This window comes from Phaethon lepturus, unplaced genomic scaffold, assembly GCF_000687285.1.
Source record: "Phaethon lepturus isolate BGI_N335 unplaced genomic scaffold, ASM68728v1 scaffold35404, whole genome shotgun sequence".
Taxonomy (NCBI): domain Eukaryota; kingdom Metazoa; phylum Chordata; class Aves; order Phaethontiformes; family Phaethontidae; genus Phaethon; species Phaethon lepturus.
This window is the reverse complement of record NW_010536124.1, coordinates 25,965-45,261: the sequence shown is the minus strand read 5'-3', so window position 1 is coordinate 45,261 and position 19,297 is coordinate 25,965. Positions and strand designations below refer to the sequence as shown.

Sequence of the window (19,297 nt, the reverse complement as noted above, 5' to 3'; positions counted from 1 at the left end):
CCCCCAGGGCAGCTCTTTCTTACCCTCTAGATTAACGCCCGTCTCACCGTAAAGCGCTAACTGGGAAGTCTTCAGAAAAATAGCTTTCTGTTAAAAGAACCCAGAATTCCAGTTTAATCATTGTCTTTGCATTGATTTGCCTTAAATTTCATGCCTTCCAAAGGGGATGAAAACAATGCCAGAATAAGAAGGACAGACATTTTTAGAACAAAATAATCACTTTTATTATTTGAAACATCTTTTAATTTTGAAATATGCTTTATGGAAAGGAAGAGGTCAGCTGAAAACTACTTGACTCATCTAATATTTTATCAAGTTTCTCTTTGATGTTTTAAATTCTACCCTTTCATTTGCAGCTGAATGAATCTCAAACATTTTCTAGGTGGAAAAAAGCCGTAGTCTGACTAGTTCTGTGGTTGCATTAAATGCATAATACTGGTTTTAAATGCAGTGCGCACGTGTGTGCACACACGTGTGCATGCGCATACACTGGGGGGGCTTTGCAAGTACATATTGAGTAGATCTTGTTTTAGTCATGTTAGCAAGTCCTTGCAATAGGTTATTTTTTTTTTTTTTGCTGTGACATTTGATATTTGTTCAGAATAGCAAAAGACTGGTTTTGTTTTTCTACAAATTATCTTTCTAGCTGCTCCAGCCAAGGCCCACCCTGTCCCAAACTCCTGTCTTTAGTCTTATCAAGCTCAACTTCCTCCTCACAATATTAATGCAAAATCTTGTATATCCATGGATGAAATGGAAAAGAGCACCTCAGCGCTGCCAGTGGGTTGTCTCTTTATAACAACTGGACTTGCTTCTTCAAGTGAAAGAGTTGTAAGCTGCATTTCTCAGCGCCCAGTTCAGAAAGACATACGGAAATGTCTTTTTATTCTAGGATAATTCTTGTAACAACTTTTGTCTCGTTCCAAGTGAAATTAATGCTTCACTAGTGGGGGTCTTGTCCTCAGGCAGTTCTGCGCCCACCCTCCAGGTGGACTGACCTCCCCTGGAGGCCCATTACCTCTGTTGATGAAACTGAGGAAGTTATTCTGACTTTATGGTTTGTGAAGCCTTCTTACATGTTTGTGAAGTGTCACACAGCTCAGTGGCACCACATAAATCATTACTAGTACTATTACTTAGCAGAGCAGCAGCCTGAGAAGTAGCACTGTGACTGGGCATGTACAGCTCACAAGCATGTGTGTACATCATACTGGTATTTTAAGGCATTACATTTATTAGCAGTTTTTGGCTGAAAAAGAACTTTAGTGGGCAGGAAGGAGCCAGATCTGCAAAACCAAGCGTAGCTCTGAAGGAGTCTCGGATGGGTGAGCTCCAATGCAGAGTCACACAAGCCATTGCACTAATTTTCTCTTGCCATTATTTAGTGATGCTCTTTTAACACTACAGGTCCACTATAGGTCTCATTTCTGGACAGGGAGGGTCCTGTAACCCAGTCCGAGTGTCCTATAGCAACCACCAGTGTGAAGGCTTTACTGTTCAGTCTATACTAATCTACAATTTATACGTGCCATAAAGAAGTCTGCGTGGTTCTTTAATTGTTGGCTGTGGTTTAAGTGAAAATATTTGCTGAGTTTGTAAAAAAATATATTTTCATAGGATTAGAAAGGTAGAAATTGTCAGGTTTTATGATGAAATTAAGCAGCCCTAGTGAGGCAGATTATAGAGTTAACTCATTTGTAATCAGCTAAATCACCCTGGGTAGTCAGTTTTAAGAAAACAAAGCTCAGCCTTTTTCATTTACTATGGAAAATGAAATGCCATAAAATTTCTTTGCAAATTTAAGCACATTAAACCCAAAGTATTTCTATATTCTTTTTATAAATGTTTTGTATTACATGTGTCGTTGCTTTCTTCACTCTTTGTGTGTGACCTAATACTCTCTGATCATATGCTACAAAATATGCTCTGTACATTTAAATTCAATTAATCCTTCTTCCTCTTTTCAAACTTAAATAATTAACTAGTTCTTCAGTTCATGGTAGTACACCCCTTTCCCCATCTCCAGTTTCCCATCTTGGGCTCCTTTGCTGCCCAAATTTTTTTACTTAAGAATTTTTTTCTGAAAAGAAAGAGGCTGAGACCCTATCCCATTCAAAGCTGTCCACATGCAGCTATCTTAGTTAGGCCAAGAAGTTCTCAGTTGTCTCTCTGGGCAAAATCAGGTGACCAAGTTAAGAATGAAAAAAGAAACCTAATGAAACTTCTCGTTAAGGGATGCCAGTCATTTCTTCTTAGTAAGTTTAGAAGACAGGTGAACCAATCATCCATATGGAAGAAACTGCTCAAAAATCCTATACAATTTTGCCAGTGAAAAGAAATTTATAGCAACAGCTACTACTTCTAAGTAGTAGTTATATTCCCTGGAGGAATATAACTTCACCAGGAAGCACTACTTTGTCAAAGGAAATGATGGGTGACTAGACTTCACCACAGATTTTTCAACGCCTCTCCCATCAAACAGCCTACATGATATACTAGATATAGCATATAATTAAAATGTAGTATACATTTCTCTCTGCAGAGTGAACATTTGTCCCGCTCTTCATTCAGCAGTGATGCCCACGAGGGATGTCTAGAAATGGTTTCAGTCTCCTGTAACTGAGTTTTGTTCTTACAGAATTGAAAAGTTTCTGGCTTTTGGTCCTCAACCTGACTTGCTGATATAGTTTTTCTAATCAATCTCATTCCTTACCTGCAGAATACCCAAGCTGCTTCAGCTTACCGCAAATGTATGAGCTGTGTCAGACTCTATGGTGGCTATGTCTGGCTTGTGTTAAAGGCTGAACTCTATTATACTCAAGAGCACTTTCAGTGCCTGCCTTTTATAGGCAGCTAGTCCTGCTGTCAGCCTGTCCTGCCATTTGGAAGAATCTATGACATTGTAACTGGCAGAGAAAATATCTTTTTTTTTTTTTTTTTTTTTAATACGAAGATATGATTCAAAAGGAAAGAATGAAAGATGGGGCATAAGGAGAATGCATTCCCAGTTGCCTATATTCTATGTTAGCAGTAACTTTCCAAGTCTCTGTGTCTGCCTGCATTTATTCTGTAACGCTCAAATACTCCGTCTTCATTGTCATTTTATTTGCAAGGCATTTGCAGCTGTGAGTATTTTAGAGCATTATTGAACATCTTCTATATTCCTCTACCTTACATAAGGGCAGAATTACTTAAGTGCCCTCCCAGGGACTCTGGTCCTCTGCCCATTTTCCCATTGCTAGCAATCTGCAGTTGGGTCCACCAGAGGAAACTTCATAGAATCATAGAATCGTTCAGGTTGGAAAAAAACCTGATCATCGAGTCCAACACACAAGATGATTGTGTTTTACCAGAGTTTATCAATTCTGGTGTCAGAGACAGATCCTCCACACAGCTTATTGGAGGACAGTCCTATGGAGCCTTGGGCCTTCTGAGGCAGAGTAAGATATATGACATTTTGAGGCTAATCCATTGCATCCTGTTCACCACTCACTGGGGAAATGGGATCTCATCATTGCCAATGGGTCAATCACAGTCACCTTCATTGCCTTCATTTACTTGATCAAAATAAAGGTTATACCATATAAAAGAAGACAAGCATGAGAGAAGTGAATATAGTTCTAGACTATAATTTTCAGTTAAGATCTACTATAACTGTTTTAGCATCTTTACTAAGTCTTGAAGCAACTTGGCCTTCCTTAGTACAGTCTGAACAGTTCATCTCCTCATCCTAAGGATAGTCCTGTTCTTTAGGGAGAAAAATAAATGCATATGCTGATCACCTACTCTCTCTTGCCAAAGGCTGAATTCATCTAGTTTACCCTCACAGCAATGTGGCAGGCTAGGGAAGTTTCCACACCCCACCCTCCTCAAGTTTCCTGTGTTGGCATTTCCTGTGGGCAGATCCAACCAGCCCATCTTTCCTGGCATTCCTAGCTTCCTGTGTTACAACCTTTATGACGACAAAGTGGAAACCCAGGGATTTTATACTCACGATTTTAGAATCATTCCACCCCCTTGAAGATTGCCTTCCAATTGGTGGTGGTACGTAGCTAGACTGAATGTGTAATGCTTGGAGTGAAAGTGCTTACTGGTGAAAATATGTATGTCAATAATATTTTGGGGAAAGTCATAAATTTGTATATCCTTTTGCCATGTATTATTGTTCCTGGTAACACAGCCCTGGGGGTTGGAGGGGGACAGCTTTCCTCTTGATTGTCCCAGGGTCAGTTAGGAGTCAAAACACTAAAATCACTGGTGTTTTTGGGTACAAGTCAAAGGGAAAGAAGGCCACAATATCATGCTAAATATCTTACACAACAATGCATTTCAAATGCCAAACAATTTTTCTCTGAGTCCCTAATCTTCTGGAAAATCATCATAAATGGTACGAATGCTGTTTTCTTTTATCAGCCCGAGGAACCTCGCAGGAAAGGTAGCATCTGGGGGAAATGCTACACCTATGTTTCTCTGAAGGAATGGGATAAAATGGCAAACTGGATAACAAGAATGGGAGCTTCTTTTCTCAAAGAAGCATATGCCTGTGCCACAGCTTATTGCCTACAGCAAGTTTATGTATGAGAAAAAAGAAAGTACTTTTTGCTTAAGTGGCAATGCCCAAATCTACTGTTGCAGTGGGATATATTACATATACCACGGAGGACATACATACCGGTCCCTGTTCTGTCAAACGACTGGATGTGGTACAACTCTTGTGTAGTGGGCTTGACACATGCCAACCTTTCTGTGTGTATGCTGTTCACATGAACATCAGTACACTGCTGCCTGCCCATGTGTCAGAGGTTCTTAGAACTTCCCTCCTGGGAAGCTGGGAGTAGGCTGTCACCCCCATGATGAGACCTTGCCGGACTGATGTCTTCCCCAAGGGTCTCTCATACACAGAACAGGCTACCAGCCAGACAGATGGTGGTGACAGCCCATTTCTCATGGCTGTCTTTCTTAGGAGACCCCACAGTGCTTTTCCTTTCTGTGACTGGTGAATATCCGCAGCCCAAATGGATGGGACTGTGTGTTGGGCAGCCCAGAACTAGATACTGAGCTGAAGAGCTCTGAAGTCCGAGCTTACCTTATGCTTATACGTTAAAGCTTACCTGAGAATAGAGGAAAAGAACACAGCTTTCACAGCATCACCGAGGCCCAGGGGGACTATTAGGGTCCCACCGTTTGTCTTTCAGTATAATTAGAATACCCACAGTAACTCTGGTAGTGTTGTAGGCATTCTTGTGGAGAATATTGACATATAAAGGCTTGCCAACAGCATTTCTTTTGCTTTTTTCTGCCTTTTTGAATTTGACCGAGAAAAATCTGTGGGATTTAACTGCATAATTCCATTGCCACAAGAACATCACTACCACAATGCATGATTTACATTGTTCTCTTCTATTTTTATTAATACGAATTAAAGCAGAGAGGATATGGCCTTGCATATATGGATTCGTGTGCCCCTTAGTATCCTATGGCCACTGCAGCTATGTTCAGTTTCACTGAAAACTGCAGATAAAATTTAAATACTCATAAATTTATTAGTTTTCCTGTTGACTTAAATGGCTGCAGCCGCTATGCAGTCTGGAGTAGCAACCGAGGCAAACACAAAGTTAAATCAGTCACCCTTCTGTATTAGTTATTATCACAAGAAAAACTGACACTGGCTTTGAAGAAAGACTCAATGATAATCCTGTGTTTCATGGTATTTTTTAGAATGCACTTATATATTGTGTGGTTGGATCCAGTTCTGCCTGCCTTTGCAGCACTTGCCTCAAGCAGACAACATCCTTGAAAGGGTCCTGGGCTCTTTCTTTGAAGTGCTTTGACATTATTTGTTTCAAGGTTGAATTTGATTAGAAACAGTCTGTATACTGATGACAATATGGACAAATCCAGCACTGGATCCCAGAGGCCTCCTGCTGCAGAGTGTTCCTGGAGTCAACTGCCAAGAAAGGACAGAAAATAACATATTGGCTTCCTTAGCTGAGTCTGACTTACCAGCTTGAAGATACCCTACTGAATTTTAACAGTGTAGCCAGAGCAAAGGGATTAAAGTTAGACAAAAGTATGTTTGATCCCAGCTAAGACTTTTGCAGACCAAATAAATGTGAATGTAGTGTCCCGGTGCAGAAATACAGCTATTTGCCAAACTCTATATACTTTCGAACACTAAGAAAAAACTTTTCAACAGTGGAAAATACATAGGCCAACAGAAGAATTTTATGTATTTCAGTCATATAATCCTTCAGAAGAAGCTTTGATCTTACAAATTTTAAGAAATGAGGTAATGTGCTCCATTCCCTTTGCTTCCTTTAGTCACAATGATGTATATAACATACATAATCAATTTTCAGATGGACTAAAAAAATAATTTAAAAATCTAAGATGCAGATTCTACCCTCAAACATACAGACTGATACCTGTGAGCCGATTTCCCACTCATTTTCTTTGGGATACACTGAATTATCTTTAGACTAATTTAGAGCGCAGCCCTGAAATGAAGCATGCATGACTGAACATCAGCTATTGAAGAGAAGTTGAGTGAAGTCAGCGGGAACCCATCCACATACAGACAGATGTAGGATAGCCATCTTTTCCTGTGGCCAGAGATGCAGAAAATTAACATTTTTAGAAACCAGAAAGAAGCAGTCTAAGAGCAGGAGTAGAGGCATGTGCCAGAACCACTTCAGTATTGTGACTCCGTTTAAAATAGGAAGTGAAAGATAACTTTGCTACTGGGTACCATACAGTGATGTTTCAAAAGATGTTCAGTATACCCAGCCCAGATGAAACTGGTGCAAAGTGCCTCTGCCATGGACATAGACCTCACTGAGACTGCTTCTCTCCTGCATTTCACACCAAGGACACAAAGGTGAGGACATCATCCTCTCTTATGTCTGCAAGTGTTGTGGCACACCAGCCTTCTCCAGCCCTCCCACCAGCCAGCAGGGCTATCTGTCGGGGCTGATCCCATTTACCTGCTCTTTCCTCACTGCACTTCCTAGTAAAGCAAGGGCTGCTCAGACTTTTTAGTGTACGCTGCCATCTGAAGGCTTATGCTGCTTCTTCCTGGTTAGTTTGTGACACAGACGCTTCTAGCCAACAGCCTAAGTTGCTGGTTGCTGACAACATGGAACCATCTGTTCTTTCACTTGCTTCAAGTTCCATTAAAAAGATACGAACTTTGAAAAGGAAGAAGAGGGATAAGAAGAATGGAGGCAAAATATGGAAAAAAACCCTTCCACAACCATTGGAGAGTGACTTTTTAAAGGCTCTGGCTGGGAAAAGAATAAGTAAGAAAGTACATGAGATTCTTTTTGTATCCGAAATATACTCAGCACAATTACAGCTTCATCATCACTAGTCGAAGCAAAGCTGAGTTGCCCTATCTGAATCAAAGCTACCTCTGTGTAAGTGGGGCTCAGAGTGGCCAGTCATGAGAGTCATATGCAGGTAACTCATAAATCTTTCACAGTAAGGTATCAGACACAAACCAAGCACAGGCTGGAAAACTCTTGGATTCGCACTATATGCTGAAATGTGTCTGGTCTCCCATTCAGGAGGATGGACTGTTACATTTTATTTCCCTTCACTCCATCAATGTATGCACGCTCATTTGAATGCTGGTCTGCTTTAAAAAGCTGCTTTAAGACCTGGCTCTGAGCAGGGGCAGCTCTTGCAACCATCTTTTTTCTTTCCCTTTGCATTGCTAGAACAGTGCTGAGCAGCATAGTGTAAATGAGAGCTAATATGCACAACCATATCTTATTTTCTAATCTCTGCAATTCTGCAGTTTCATTTGCATTGAAAGCAAGGTGGGTGTCAGTCTCTTTTCCCAACAGCAAGTGCTAGGACAAGAGGAAACGGCCTCAAGTTGCGCCAGAGGCCGTTTAGATTGGATATTGGGAAAAATTTCTTCACTGAAAGCATTGTCAACAAGGGTTGGAACAGGCTGCCCAGGGAAGTGGTTGAGTCACCGTCCCTGGAGGTATTTAAAAGACATGTAGATGTGGTGCTTAGGGACATGATTTAGTAGTGGACTTGGCAGTGTTAGGTTTACAGTTGGACATGAAGAACTCAAAGGTCTTTTCCAACCTAAACCATTCTGTGATTCAATTCTATGATTCTATGACAGATACACAAATCCCCTACTGGACCTCAGATGGCACACTACAAAGCAGACCAAGAAATGCAGGTATTTCTCAAAAGCCTTCTGGGCTATACTTTGACTTTCTATAGCTGATCGTTCAAAGCAATAGCAAATTGACACAGGGCAAAAGTGCATGGACATGAAAAAAAGTGAAAGATTTGTATGAACTCCACTGTTGACATTAGCCTCATAAAGGCTAAAAGCTACCACAGCTCTTTGTTTTCCTGAAGGTTCTTATGTCTGCAAAGAGGACCTGGAGCCCCAAGCACAGGTTATTTGCTTATAAGGCATAATGACTCCCTGAATTTCTGTGCAGCAATTTTATGGCACCGGCTCACAGTAGAGGGATGTGCCAGGCCGTACAACTAAACTGCGATGCTACCTCCATCTTGATTTTCCAATGTTTCATGGCCAATAATAGTATCACCTAATATTAAAAAACAGCGTCTTTGAAACTGAACATAACCCAACAGCTATTTCTGCATGTCTTCATCTCATCACAGTGCAAAGGCAGGCCTGTCGGCAATGGTGAGATCCAGTGATACCCAGCCTGTCACAATCTAGTCATACTTTCAACATCACTACAAACATGGAGCTATACTGGGTGACACTTCCCAGACTCGGCTCCCTTCACCTTAAGCAATTAACTGGGTGATTTGAAATAGGCGATGAACCACCCTCCATGCCTTTTGAAATCAGGGAAAAGGGAAAGGTATGTCTTGAAGCTGTTTCAGGTCTTAGGTGGACCAACGAGCCCTCTGAAGACTCTCTTCCTCCACTTCCTCCATGCACTTCTGATCCTCTATGCATGGATCAGAAATTAACTGGGGTCCTAAATCTTTGCTCAGACTAAATGTACCAAATTTCATTGGATAAATCCAATCCTACTGTAGTAGAGCTTATATACGTGAATACAGTGCTCAGAACGGGCTCAGTATCTGAAACCTAGTGAAAATATTCTGATCTATTCACTGAAGATGTTTAGACGAGGAAAGCTAATCACATTTCAACGCACAGGCTCGCAAAAGGCTTAACAACAGCAATGCAGATAACAAAAACGGGTGTAAGGAAGAGGAAACAAAGGTTTGTGGTTTGAACAAAGTGCTGATGAACATCATTACTGTAATTATCGGGGCAAATATTTTAACCAAAGAAAAACAACTTTTCCACAGAGACAATTATAATGTTTTTATTTAGCAAATGTACTGGAAGAATTGTTTTTCTGTAAAGACATACAGATACGCCCCAATTCCATAGAGCTTCTATTCTCTCAAATAGCTATGATTTTTTGAAATCAGTTTAATGAACAGAAGGGGATATATGTGATGTCAAACTTATTTTTGTTATAAACCACATGATTCCATTTACCACTAATCCTCAAATAATTGACCCAGAGACACCAAGAGCTTGCAGAACCCTTGCTGGTGCTTTATAGAGAACAGGCTGTTCATGCAATTTTAACTGTCCTTTGTTTCTAGCCATGTGAACAGAAAAAAGACATTAAATACTTCCTTAATACCTCTTTTTCCATCCTGGCAATTGCTGAGGTTACCACAGGATCGCTTTTGGTTTTTTGTTTGTATTTTTACAATTGCGTATGAAAGGGCAGTGATCTAGGACATTATTTCCCTACTAAGACATGCTTCAAACTACAGAAAACTTTTCTGAAACCCTGCCTTGTAAAACTGAGAACAGACCCTACAGCATTCATCCTTCTACAGTCTACACCTGACTGAAAGATAAAGGGGTTTATTTCCTGAGAACTGTGTTCCTTTATACTTTGAATTGTCCCCTTATTTGCCTTCTGCTAGTGCCTACTAGGCGCCGTCCCTCTCACTTGGCAAGTACTGACATGACTGTCATTTCCCACCGTGCCAGACTGTAAAGCATGGAAGAGATGACATGATGTAAAGGTCTGCAATAATTATACAAGAGTGTCCCATATTGAAGCATTCTTTGGTTTGGCAGACAGAAGTGAGATCTACTGCAAAGTCTGCCTTGCCTACTTGTGTTTGAATATCCTTTTCTTAAGAGAATGTCCAGAGACATCCATAGCAGCCTGAAATGAAGACTCACTAAATGCAAACCCAATTCTGTATAAAAAAGAAAGCCCTTAGAAACAAATCTATTAAGAGGGCTCTTCTCACCAAAAAAATAATTACAACTTTACATTACTGAACTCTGATGAACAAAGCATAACATTCCCTCAGATGTGAGGCCCAACTCAAAAGATAAAGGAGGAGTACTTATTAAGTACTTAAGTTTTCTGAGATATTCATTGCTTGCCCTATTCTTCCATCCCTTCTGGTCTGAAACCAATTTTTCCCCAGCTGTTTTCGGAATGTTTCAGTAAAAAAAAAAAAAAAAAGATAAACTTTGGCCCTATTAGGGTTAATGCTTTTGCATAGACGTATATGACCATAAACTGGTCGACTAGTAGAGGTCTTCTGCTAACATTGTGACTGAGAACAGGAAGAATACAGCCACAATAATATACAGCTGTCTACTAAAAGTATTGCATACAGACATCTTTGGCCATGCAGTCTCTTGGCCTTCTGAAAATATGTGAGCTGCATTGCTAACATGACAAAAAAAATAGCAATGTTGAGAATTAGAAAGAGGCGGGTATAAGAAGCTGATATTGATGGGGCACTACTTCGAGCAGTTGTCACCATCTGTGCCAGTCCTGATCGGCCTTTGATTGACACCCCAGTTTTGTGCTTCACATAAGTGATATCTGCAAAATCCAGAAGATCTTCCATTTCCTCCTCTTCATCTACAGGCAACTCTTTTTGTGCTTGAGTCTGTGCCTTTTGTCGCACTTTTCTTTCATTTACCTCAATTTGTGCAAAAATGTCAGGAACAGCATCAACGAATTTGTAGCCTTTGGCTACTTTTCTGTTTTTCTTTGCTCTGCCGTGCTGCTGCTGCCTCTGCGAGATTGCAAATATCCTGTCAATGGCCTCCTCTGTCTGTCTCTTATCTGAAAACCTCAGCAGACGCTCAGCAGTCTTCCTAAAGCTAGCTGTGTTGCGTACGCGAGACAAGATCTGCTTCTCAAGCTGCTGAAAAACAGGCTTAAAATGCTGCAGGTTCCTCTCCACGATCCCTACGTAGTCCTTCACTTCCGGCACTGCAGAGCTCCTAATGGCAGAGGCTCGGTCAAAGACAATTTTCTGTCGATCTGCAATAACCTGTGCAAAAGCAGAGCGGGAGCCATCCTCAACGGGCCACAGGTACACTGCATAGGCATGCTCACTGGTGGTAACAAAAACATCCAGCTGTGGAGAATCTCCACGGACGGTGAAGCTCTGCACATCAACGGAGGGCCCAATGAAAAGGTAAATGGCCCTCGTGACAGGGTGCCGCAAGAGGGTCGTTACATTCACGTAGTTCGTTCCATTGTACGGGTAGCCCCGGGGATACATCCTTGAGGCGATGGTAGCTTTCTCACTGTGGCCAGTGTCATCCATCCAGTACATCTTATATATCCCGTCACGGTGCCTAATAAAGGCCCCATGGACATCATCAACAACTGTTTCTTCAAAAGGCACATCCACATTGTGGAAGAAACTGGTTGCTGCCTCCAAGGGGCTGTCATCTTCTAGATGGATTTGGTCCACTAGCAAGAGAAGCTGGGGATGGAGAAGTAAGAGGTTTCTTTGCAATTTTCTCAGCTTCAGTTTAGGATTGTACGCACCCACTCCTTCTCCCCTGATAAAAACCACCCCGCTTTTCTCCATGGCAGCAACCACTCGTCCCTGACAGTCACCAGCCAAGTCATGTTTATATTTAAGCCACTTTGAGGAACAGTCTTCTGTAACCTGCCCTTCCCATGGGGAGAAACAGCTCTTGGACACGGCAGGGGAAAACATCAACACATTATTAAAAAAAGTATATTTTGGCCCATACAGGGCTTCTGTTATGAAAGGTACACCATTGGGAGCAAAAGTAAAGGAGTTCTGGTCCGGGTGTTCATGGCCAGCATTAAAGTTCCTCCACCCCTTGATCCACTCTTTGTACTTGTTCTTATGAACAATATCATATATTGCACGTCCTCCCAGCTTTCCTGACTTGAAGGAGAGGAAGGGCCTGTTGATTTCAGCTGGCAAAGCACTTCCATAGGTTACCACTCCCCAGTCCTCAAAATAATGCAGCTTAGGAACTCCATAGTCCAGCGGAGGTATGGAGCGCAAACTTGCATCATACCTGCCAAAAAGACAACAAAAAAGGGTTTAAAAATCAGTTGACTGATTCCATTATCAGCACCTGTACAAAACTCAAAAAAAGATTCAATATTTACATCAAGGAGCAAGCTAGCAATACAAAGCCCACATATATGCTCCTTGAGTAAACTAATCACATAGTTACAATGATATTTACCATACTAATCCCTATACAATTTTGCTGTGTGCTTTTTACAGAATAATAGCTGAAAGCATCTGCTCCACATTTACAGCAAGCAATCCTTCTGCAATCCAAAAATAAGAGTACCAGTAATTTCAAACTAGCCGTGTTTTGTCGTATACCATAAAGCTACTGACTGCAATACACATCTCTAAAAAAGGCACATTAGGACCAGGCTGTAGACACTATTTATTTTGCACCAGACATCAACATTTACACCTATTTACTGACTACTTAACCAAGAGAAGCAGAACATCTATTTTCCCCAAACTGATGATTATAAAAGTCTAGAGTCTCCAAACAGAATTAGCAATAAACTAAAAATTAATGAAAAGGCATTTTAAAGGATAATTTTTTATGATTTATATCTCTTAGTCTATGTTAGTTTTCCTTCTCCAACTGGGTTGAAGAAAAATTTGCATGGCTTTCTTGCATAAATTGTAAGAGACAAGACATTTGGTTTAAAAAGAGGTCTTAATTCCAGAAAAGGTGACAATGCTTATAATTTTTGTTTTATTTGATCCACAGGAGTTAAACCAAAAACCAACCAACCAACCAACCAACCACGGAAAACAAAACCTAACCTTCTAGCATTGTTTTTAAGCAACCAAAATAAATGAAACCATCATTAAGCCCAGTAATATTTCTGTTAGACAGTTCCTCATCAGATTTATTCTCTACAGCTAATCAGGAGCTTCCATCAGGCTCTAGACAATCACAGCTCATGTCCCGCATATGGCTTCCAGTAATTCCAACCCATGCTGAGAGCCTGCTCTATATCTAGTGGTCCTCAATGGAGATTCCCCTAAAAGCAGACCTCTTTCCTGAGACTCTAACGCAAGTGGACATGCTCATCACAGGAGCAACACTGCAGAACAGGGAAAAGGCAATTGCTGGAATATTCAGATAATTTTTTTCTTTCTCTTTTTTTTTTTTTACTTAGATGCTCTTAAAAAATTTCTTTCTCTTTGACATCAAAAATAATTTTCGAAGTATAAATTTCCAAGATTTCCATGGAGATGCAGGAGAAAAGAAGGATGGAACGAGGTTGTGGAGGAAAGATTCTGTATTTTGCAAATAAAAGATGAAGGGTGCTTGGGGCCTAATAAACATGCATTCTAATGTTCATATCATAAATGCAAAACAATATATATTCGATAATATTTTTGTTGTGGGAGAGAGAAATAGAGCTACACTGACTCCTTAAAAACGTACTTGTTCTCTCCACAGACTGAGGGAATTTATATGTATATCTGAAGTCTCTTGGGTCTTTTCATTTCTTACCTTTAGAAGATTGACATACAAGTTAACAGAGCTGTAAATTACATGGAAAACATGGATCTAGTCATCCATCATGATACTTTTTCCAAGCATAACTTGCAAATTAGCAGGTACAAACAACCAATGGATTAAAAACCATTAGAATAGACCAAATAAAACAAAGAATACATGCAGGCAAATTTTCCGTCCTTTTGGAACTGCTTGTATTCTATAAAAGCAATAGACAACGGAAACACAAAAGCAGATGTAGGACAAGATTAGGGTGTTCCCTGTAGCAACACATACTGTGCATCTATGCCAAGTGAAGAAGTTCTTCTGAGCCTAATGACTCTCTGGGTTGCACATGGCCAGCCTGATCTTGGCTAAAGATCTAAAGATACAAATCTAAAGATAACGCATTATCGCTAATAGCAAACAGCTGTCACATTCCTTTTGAGCCCACTCATTCCCTTTCATACCAGAGAAATTCGGTGTGGAGAGTGCACCACCTCTGCCCTTTGGATGGCGTCCCCGGGCCCTCCACCACTCGGTTCCTTCTGATCTGCTCTGCCAACCAGTTCCCACTGCCGTTGCGCATGACAAATTTGTCAAGAAACACCAGCTGGCTCTCCGGCCCGTAGAACCAGTTATAGTTGGAATCCGCGATGGCCACAGTCCTCTGAAACCCTTGGGAAAAAGTGAAAAGGAATGTAAGAAAGAACAAATAAACGTACAAAGATGCGTTTGTAGAGCATGACGGTGCAGCCAAGCGGTACAGGCAGAAGCAGCTTTTTCAGATGTTTATCGACCTGCTTGTAAATGAGCCGTAAACAGGTTACACAGGAGCTGTTTCCTTCTGCTTGTAGCTAACTTGAATACTCACCTTTCTTATTCAGCTTTGGCCTACAGACAGTCAAAGAAAATGTAAGAAGCAACATCCCATCCACTTTCTCTCCTCACTCAAATCTGGCAAAGATAACTTTTTCTTTACAGCTTTCACTTTTCCTGTGTCAATCCAAATTCTCCAAAGCAAAAACACAGAGGTGCCCCCAAGGAAAAAAAATTCAGCTTCACCCTGAAACAGCTAACATGAGTTCACTTTGCTCATAGGAACCTCTCCCCAGCAGATGCCTGAGGTCTCACATGGAGTCAGTGCAGTTCCTTACGTGCCTGTGCTTGCACGCCAAAACTGCACTCATCCCCCCTTACATATACATCTAGATCTGGAGTTCTTATACTGTGGTTTTTAACCAGGAATTTGAACAATATAAGTTCCTAATGAATTGTCCTGCAAATAAGCAACACAAAAGCATCACTGAAAGCTTGCAAGGCTGCCTGAAACTAAATCTCCTCTGAAAGCTAGAAGGGGTCAGGAATATTTATTAACTTATAACTGGTTTCATGTTTGTACATCTCCATCTTTCAGTCACAACTAGGACTTCAAATCAGAGATGCTAAAACACAGTGAGAGACTGAAGAGATCCAGCAAAAGAACAGAAATATTAAAAAGTCTGCAAAATTGACCCATTACTGGCATCAAGTATTTCTGTTTAACTCTCACATTGAAAAAAGAAAATGGTTCATGTACCCCTGCACAAATAAATCTATCATTTGAGTCAATTACATTTTCCATGTGAAAAACATTTTAACAAAAATGGTATAAAAATCTATTGCAATGTTTTGTGGAAAACTGGTGATCATATAAAACTTTCCTGTACTTTGTTAATACATTTAACCTGGCTTCATCATTTGCTATTCCTTTCATCTCATATTTTAGTGTGACGATTTTTGGCAAAGGAAAAAACGACTAAGAATCTTGAAGAATATTATTTTTCAAACACAAATCCCCAGAAACAGGTCTGTTTCAAATTTTGAAAAGCTGAAATCAAATTCTGAAGCATTGCTTTTTCTCCCAAATGACATTTCTATCTTTTGATGGTTTTAAAAGCCAGAGTTTAACAAACAGTGGTCTTTAATAAGCAGTGATAAACAAGGATGTCACTGTTTCGATGGATGATGAAGGTAAAATCCAAGGAAAAGGTTATTTAAAAAAATCCAAGTACAATGTTTATTTATTTGTTATTTATTTAAAGTGGCCGACTTCAAGTATGAAATTTATTGCTGCTTCAAGAACTGGAAGATGCATGTTCATTTACCCAAAGGACCTACCTGGAAGGACAGTCCTGTACATAAATGCAAAGTGCTGCCTGAGCCAGGGGTGGCTGAAGTGATTGATATCAAAGTGTCTTTGGACAAGAAACATGTACTGAAACAGCGATCTGGTCGTGTAGCTGCCATAGGCCACCCCTTCATAGAGGGAGCCATCTGTGACCTCCTGCAGCAGGACAACTGACTTCTCCATGATTGCCAACACTTGCTTGGTCCACAAGTAAGCCTCTTGAAGGTAGCCTGAAAGAAAAAGATGTTGGCAAATCTGATTACAACACTATAGATCATAGATTATGGCATCTGTACTCCCGTAGCGGGATCCTTTACAGCAAGGAATCTGCAATCCAGAGCTCTAAAATATGACCTAGCGCTGCAGCATCCCTGTAGTTCTAGGGTGCAAAATAAAATGCTGTATTTAAACATAGCAAAGCAAAGTCACATGAACAGGGAAAATCTATCAAACACCTTTTGCTAATAATGTGGGATTATGCTTTCCATCTTAAAAGGAAAATTTCCTTAATGCATTTAGGACATGCAAAAAGGGAAGAGCCACGCCAAACCAGGGACATGGTTTAGTGGTGGACTTGGCAGTGCTGGGTTAATGGTTGGACTTGATAATCTCAAGGGTCTTTTCCAACCTAAATGATTCTGTGATTCTATTTATTGTATTTCAAATTATATCCGTATGGATACAGACTTACAGTCTCCACTAGAGGGCTCCAATAATGCAAATATTCTAATCAGTCATTTTTCACTGGCATGATCACCAGCATGGTAAGGAGACCCTCAGAGTTTAAAAATACAAAGAAGTTTACATTTCAGCTGCAGTTAACTGATATTCTACTAATACATGCTCTATTTTAAGACATGATCCATTCTACTTACATTTTCATTTTATTGTACAACCTAGAGGGCTACCCGAACAGAAATTATTTTGGAAAAGTTTTGCATGGTTAATTCCAAGTGCAGATTCCCCAGTTCCAGAATAAAATCAAGCTTCCAACTAGGTTAAGTTTCAGCCTCCACATATACAAGCCCTGAAAAATTATACTTCTTCTAAAGACTGTCAGAGATCTTACTGTTTTGGTTTGCTCTACACAAATCAAGAGCTGGGAAGAGGTTGCAAGACGACCTTCTCAGATCTTACCAAGGAACCAAGCACAAGCACGAGAGCCTCAGCACTGCATTTCTGTATTGCAGAAGTCAGCACATGGATCCCGGCAGAGGAAAGGCTTCGTGCCTTCTCTTATTTTCTTTTGGATTCACTGGCAAGAGACGTAGGACTAAACAGAGACCAACTGCCTTGCACTTCTATATGGCAGCTTAGGGTCTACCCAGCTCAAAGTACCTGGACACAGATTTAACCAGACTTCAGAGCTCCACTGGCATAAATTACACCCCATTACGTGGCGAAGCGTTGCCTGCTGAATGAAGTGCACGTGCCGGGGTAAGGGAGTATGAGCTACATTCAAAGCTGCTACTAAGACCGTTTCATTTCACCGCCACAATTACTGTATTTATGCTCAGCAGAGTTGATGAGCAATTCAGATGTCCTGCTAGGCAAGGCTGTCAAATCCTGCTCAGTTAACAGAGAGAAAAAAAATGCAACGTCTAAGTTAGACAACCTGAATCTAACATGGTATTTTTATGCGCTGGCTGAAGAGATAACTACGATGGGGAAGACCTGAACAACAGGGGCAGGTGGCCCTCCTTACTTCCACTTACTTTACTCATAGCTATCTTGACACTACTTCATTACTCTGATGGAGTTGGCAGCACAGCAGTCTGTCCGAATAAAATCCCAAATGCTTCCACTCTTGTTTTCCCTTGTGACGTAACAGCCACAATAGTTAGCTTTTGACTACTGCACTTGCAAGAATGCTATTTTCCATGGTTCAGCACAGGGCATTTACCATCGTGATGCATATATGTTCTGTTTACTTTGTGTATATTTATGGTATAATCCTACACTTGTAGTATATTAAAAGAGTAATAATACATTAGAATGAAAAAAAGAAAGAGACTCAATACTCTGTCAGGCTACACAACAAACCAGAACAAATCTCACCTAAAATATGCAGTATCTATATCAAGTTAGGCCTTCCTCAATTTTATTTTTTGAATATCTGAGTATTTACTTTACTTTTTAAAAATACTTTTACTTTTTAAAATATTTTATTTACTACAAAGACTTCACTATATATGTGTGCCTAGAATTCATTTCAATTAGTTTCATTTTTCAGTCTATGATAATGTTCACAGGTTTTTAAGCTGGTTATTTAGTCTCTGCATGCTTCAATAGCTGAATTGTGTTTAAAATTGTTAGTTGGAGTTTAAAACTTTTGGGAGAAAGGTCTACACTGGGATACACTATTTGCAATTGCTATGCATCTGATCCAGGAAGAACAGTATGTTCACTCCCCTTCTTCCTCCCTTTTTCTTGTCCTCCTTCAGAAAAAGTCTCTCATCTTGGAACAAGAATTTTTAAAAAGCTTTTATATTTTAATTTAGACCAACAGAAAAACTCAATTTAAATTTCAATTTAAAAAAAAATAAAGTTGCTCTATACTGAAAACAGCTGACTTTTCATTTAGAAATATACAGTCTGCTTTGACCTATTTTCATTTGAAATATCACCACTATTTTCAAATTGCTCAAGTGTTGCTGAATTTGCTTTTCCCCCCAAAACCGCCCCCCCCCAACCTTTGGTGAAAGAAATATTGCCCAACTTTATTTGTGATGTTACCATTGTTTGGCATAAAGCATACTTATGGTCTACAATTTAATGAAAAACAGAGTCATCTTGCAAACTGCCAGCTTTCTGCAACAACGGAGGCTTGGGGAAGAATGGAATTATGAGGAATTTAGCAAAACCCACTGAATAAATATTATCTGACTCTTCAATTTGTGGAAGGCAAGATAAGAGGAAAAGGAGTAACTCCCACACATACTCTTGCTGCTTTTCAGCATATGCACATCGGTGACTGCGCTTGTTATGACAAACACTTAACAAAAGGATGACACACACACACTCCCCACCCCCCCTGAACACAGTAGATGCCATAGTTGTTTTTTCACACTTCTTTGGGTGTCCGAAAGCTCCAATGATGTGCAGATGTACCTTTGCTTGGTAAGGTACATCAGCATCCAGAAAACAGACTTGCCTTGACTTGCAGCAAATAAGTAGTTCCATCGAGCATCGTGTTTTCAAAATACTTCTGGCATATATTAAATAATCACTTGGCAAAATACTGATGCATTCTTATACGCTGGAGCTGGCTCCACGACTTCTACCTCTCAGCTGAA

General features: G+C 40.3%; 1 protein-coding gene across 1 annotated transcript in view; it reads right to left on the bottom strand.

Annotated features, from left to right (window-relative positions):
* Positions 1-10,035: 10,035 nt before the first annotated feature.
* DSE (dermatan sulfate epimerase) overlaps positions 10,036-19,297 on the bottom strand; it is a 22,237-nt gene continuing 12,975 nt past the window's right edge. The window contains exons 3-5 of the mRNA XM_010286079.1: positions 15,992-16,231; positions 14,302-14,509; positions 10,036-12,364 (exon numbers count right to left, since the gene is read on the bottom strand). Of these exons, the coding sequence (XP_010284381.1) occupies positions 10,606-12,364; positions 14,302-14,509; positions 15,992-16,231 (2,207 nt within the window). The 3' untranslated portion in view covers positions 10,036-10,605. The remainder of the gene's footprint in view (positions 12,365-14,301; positions 14,510-15,991; positions 16,232-19,297) is intronic.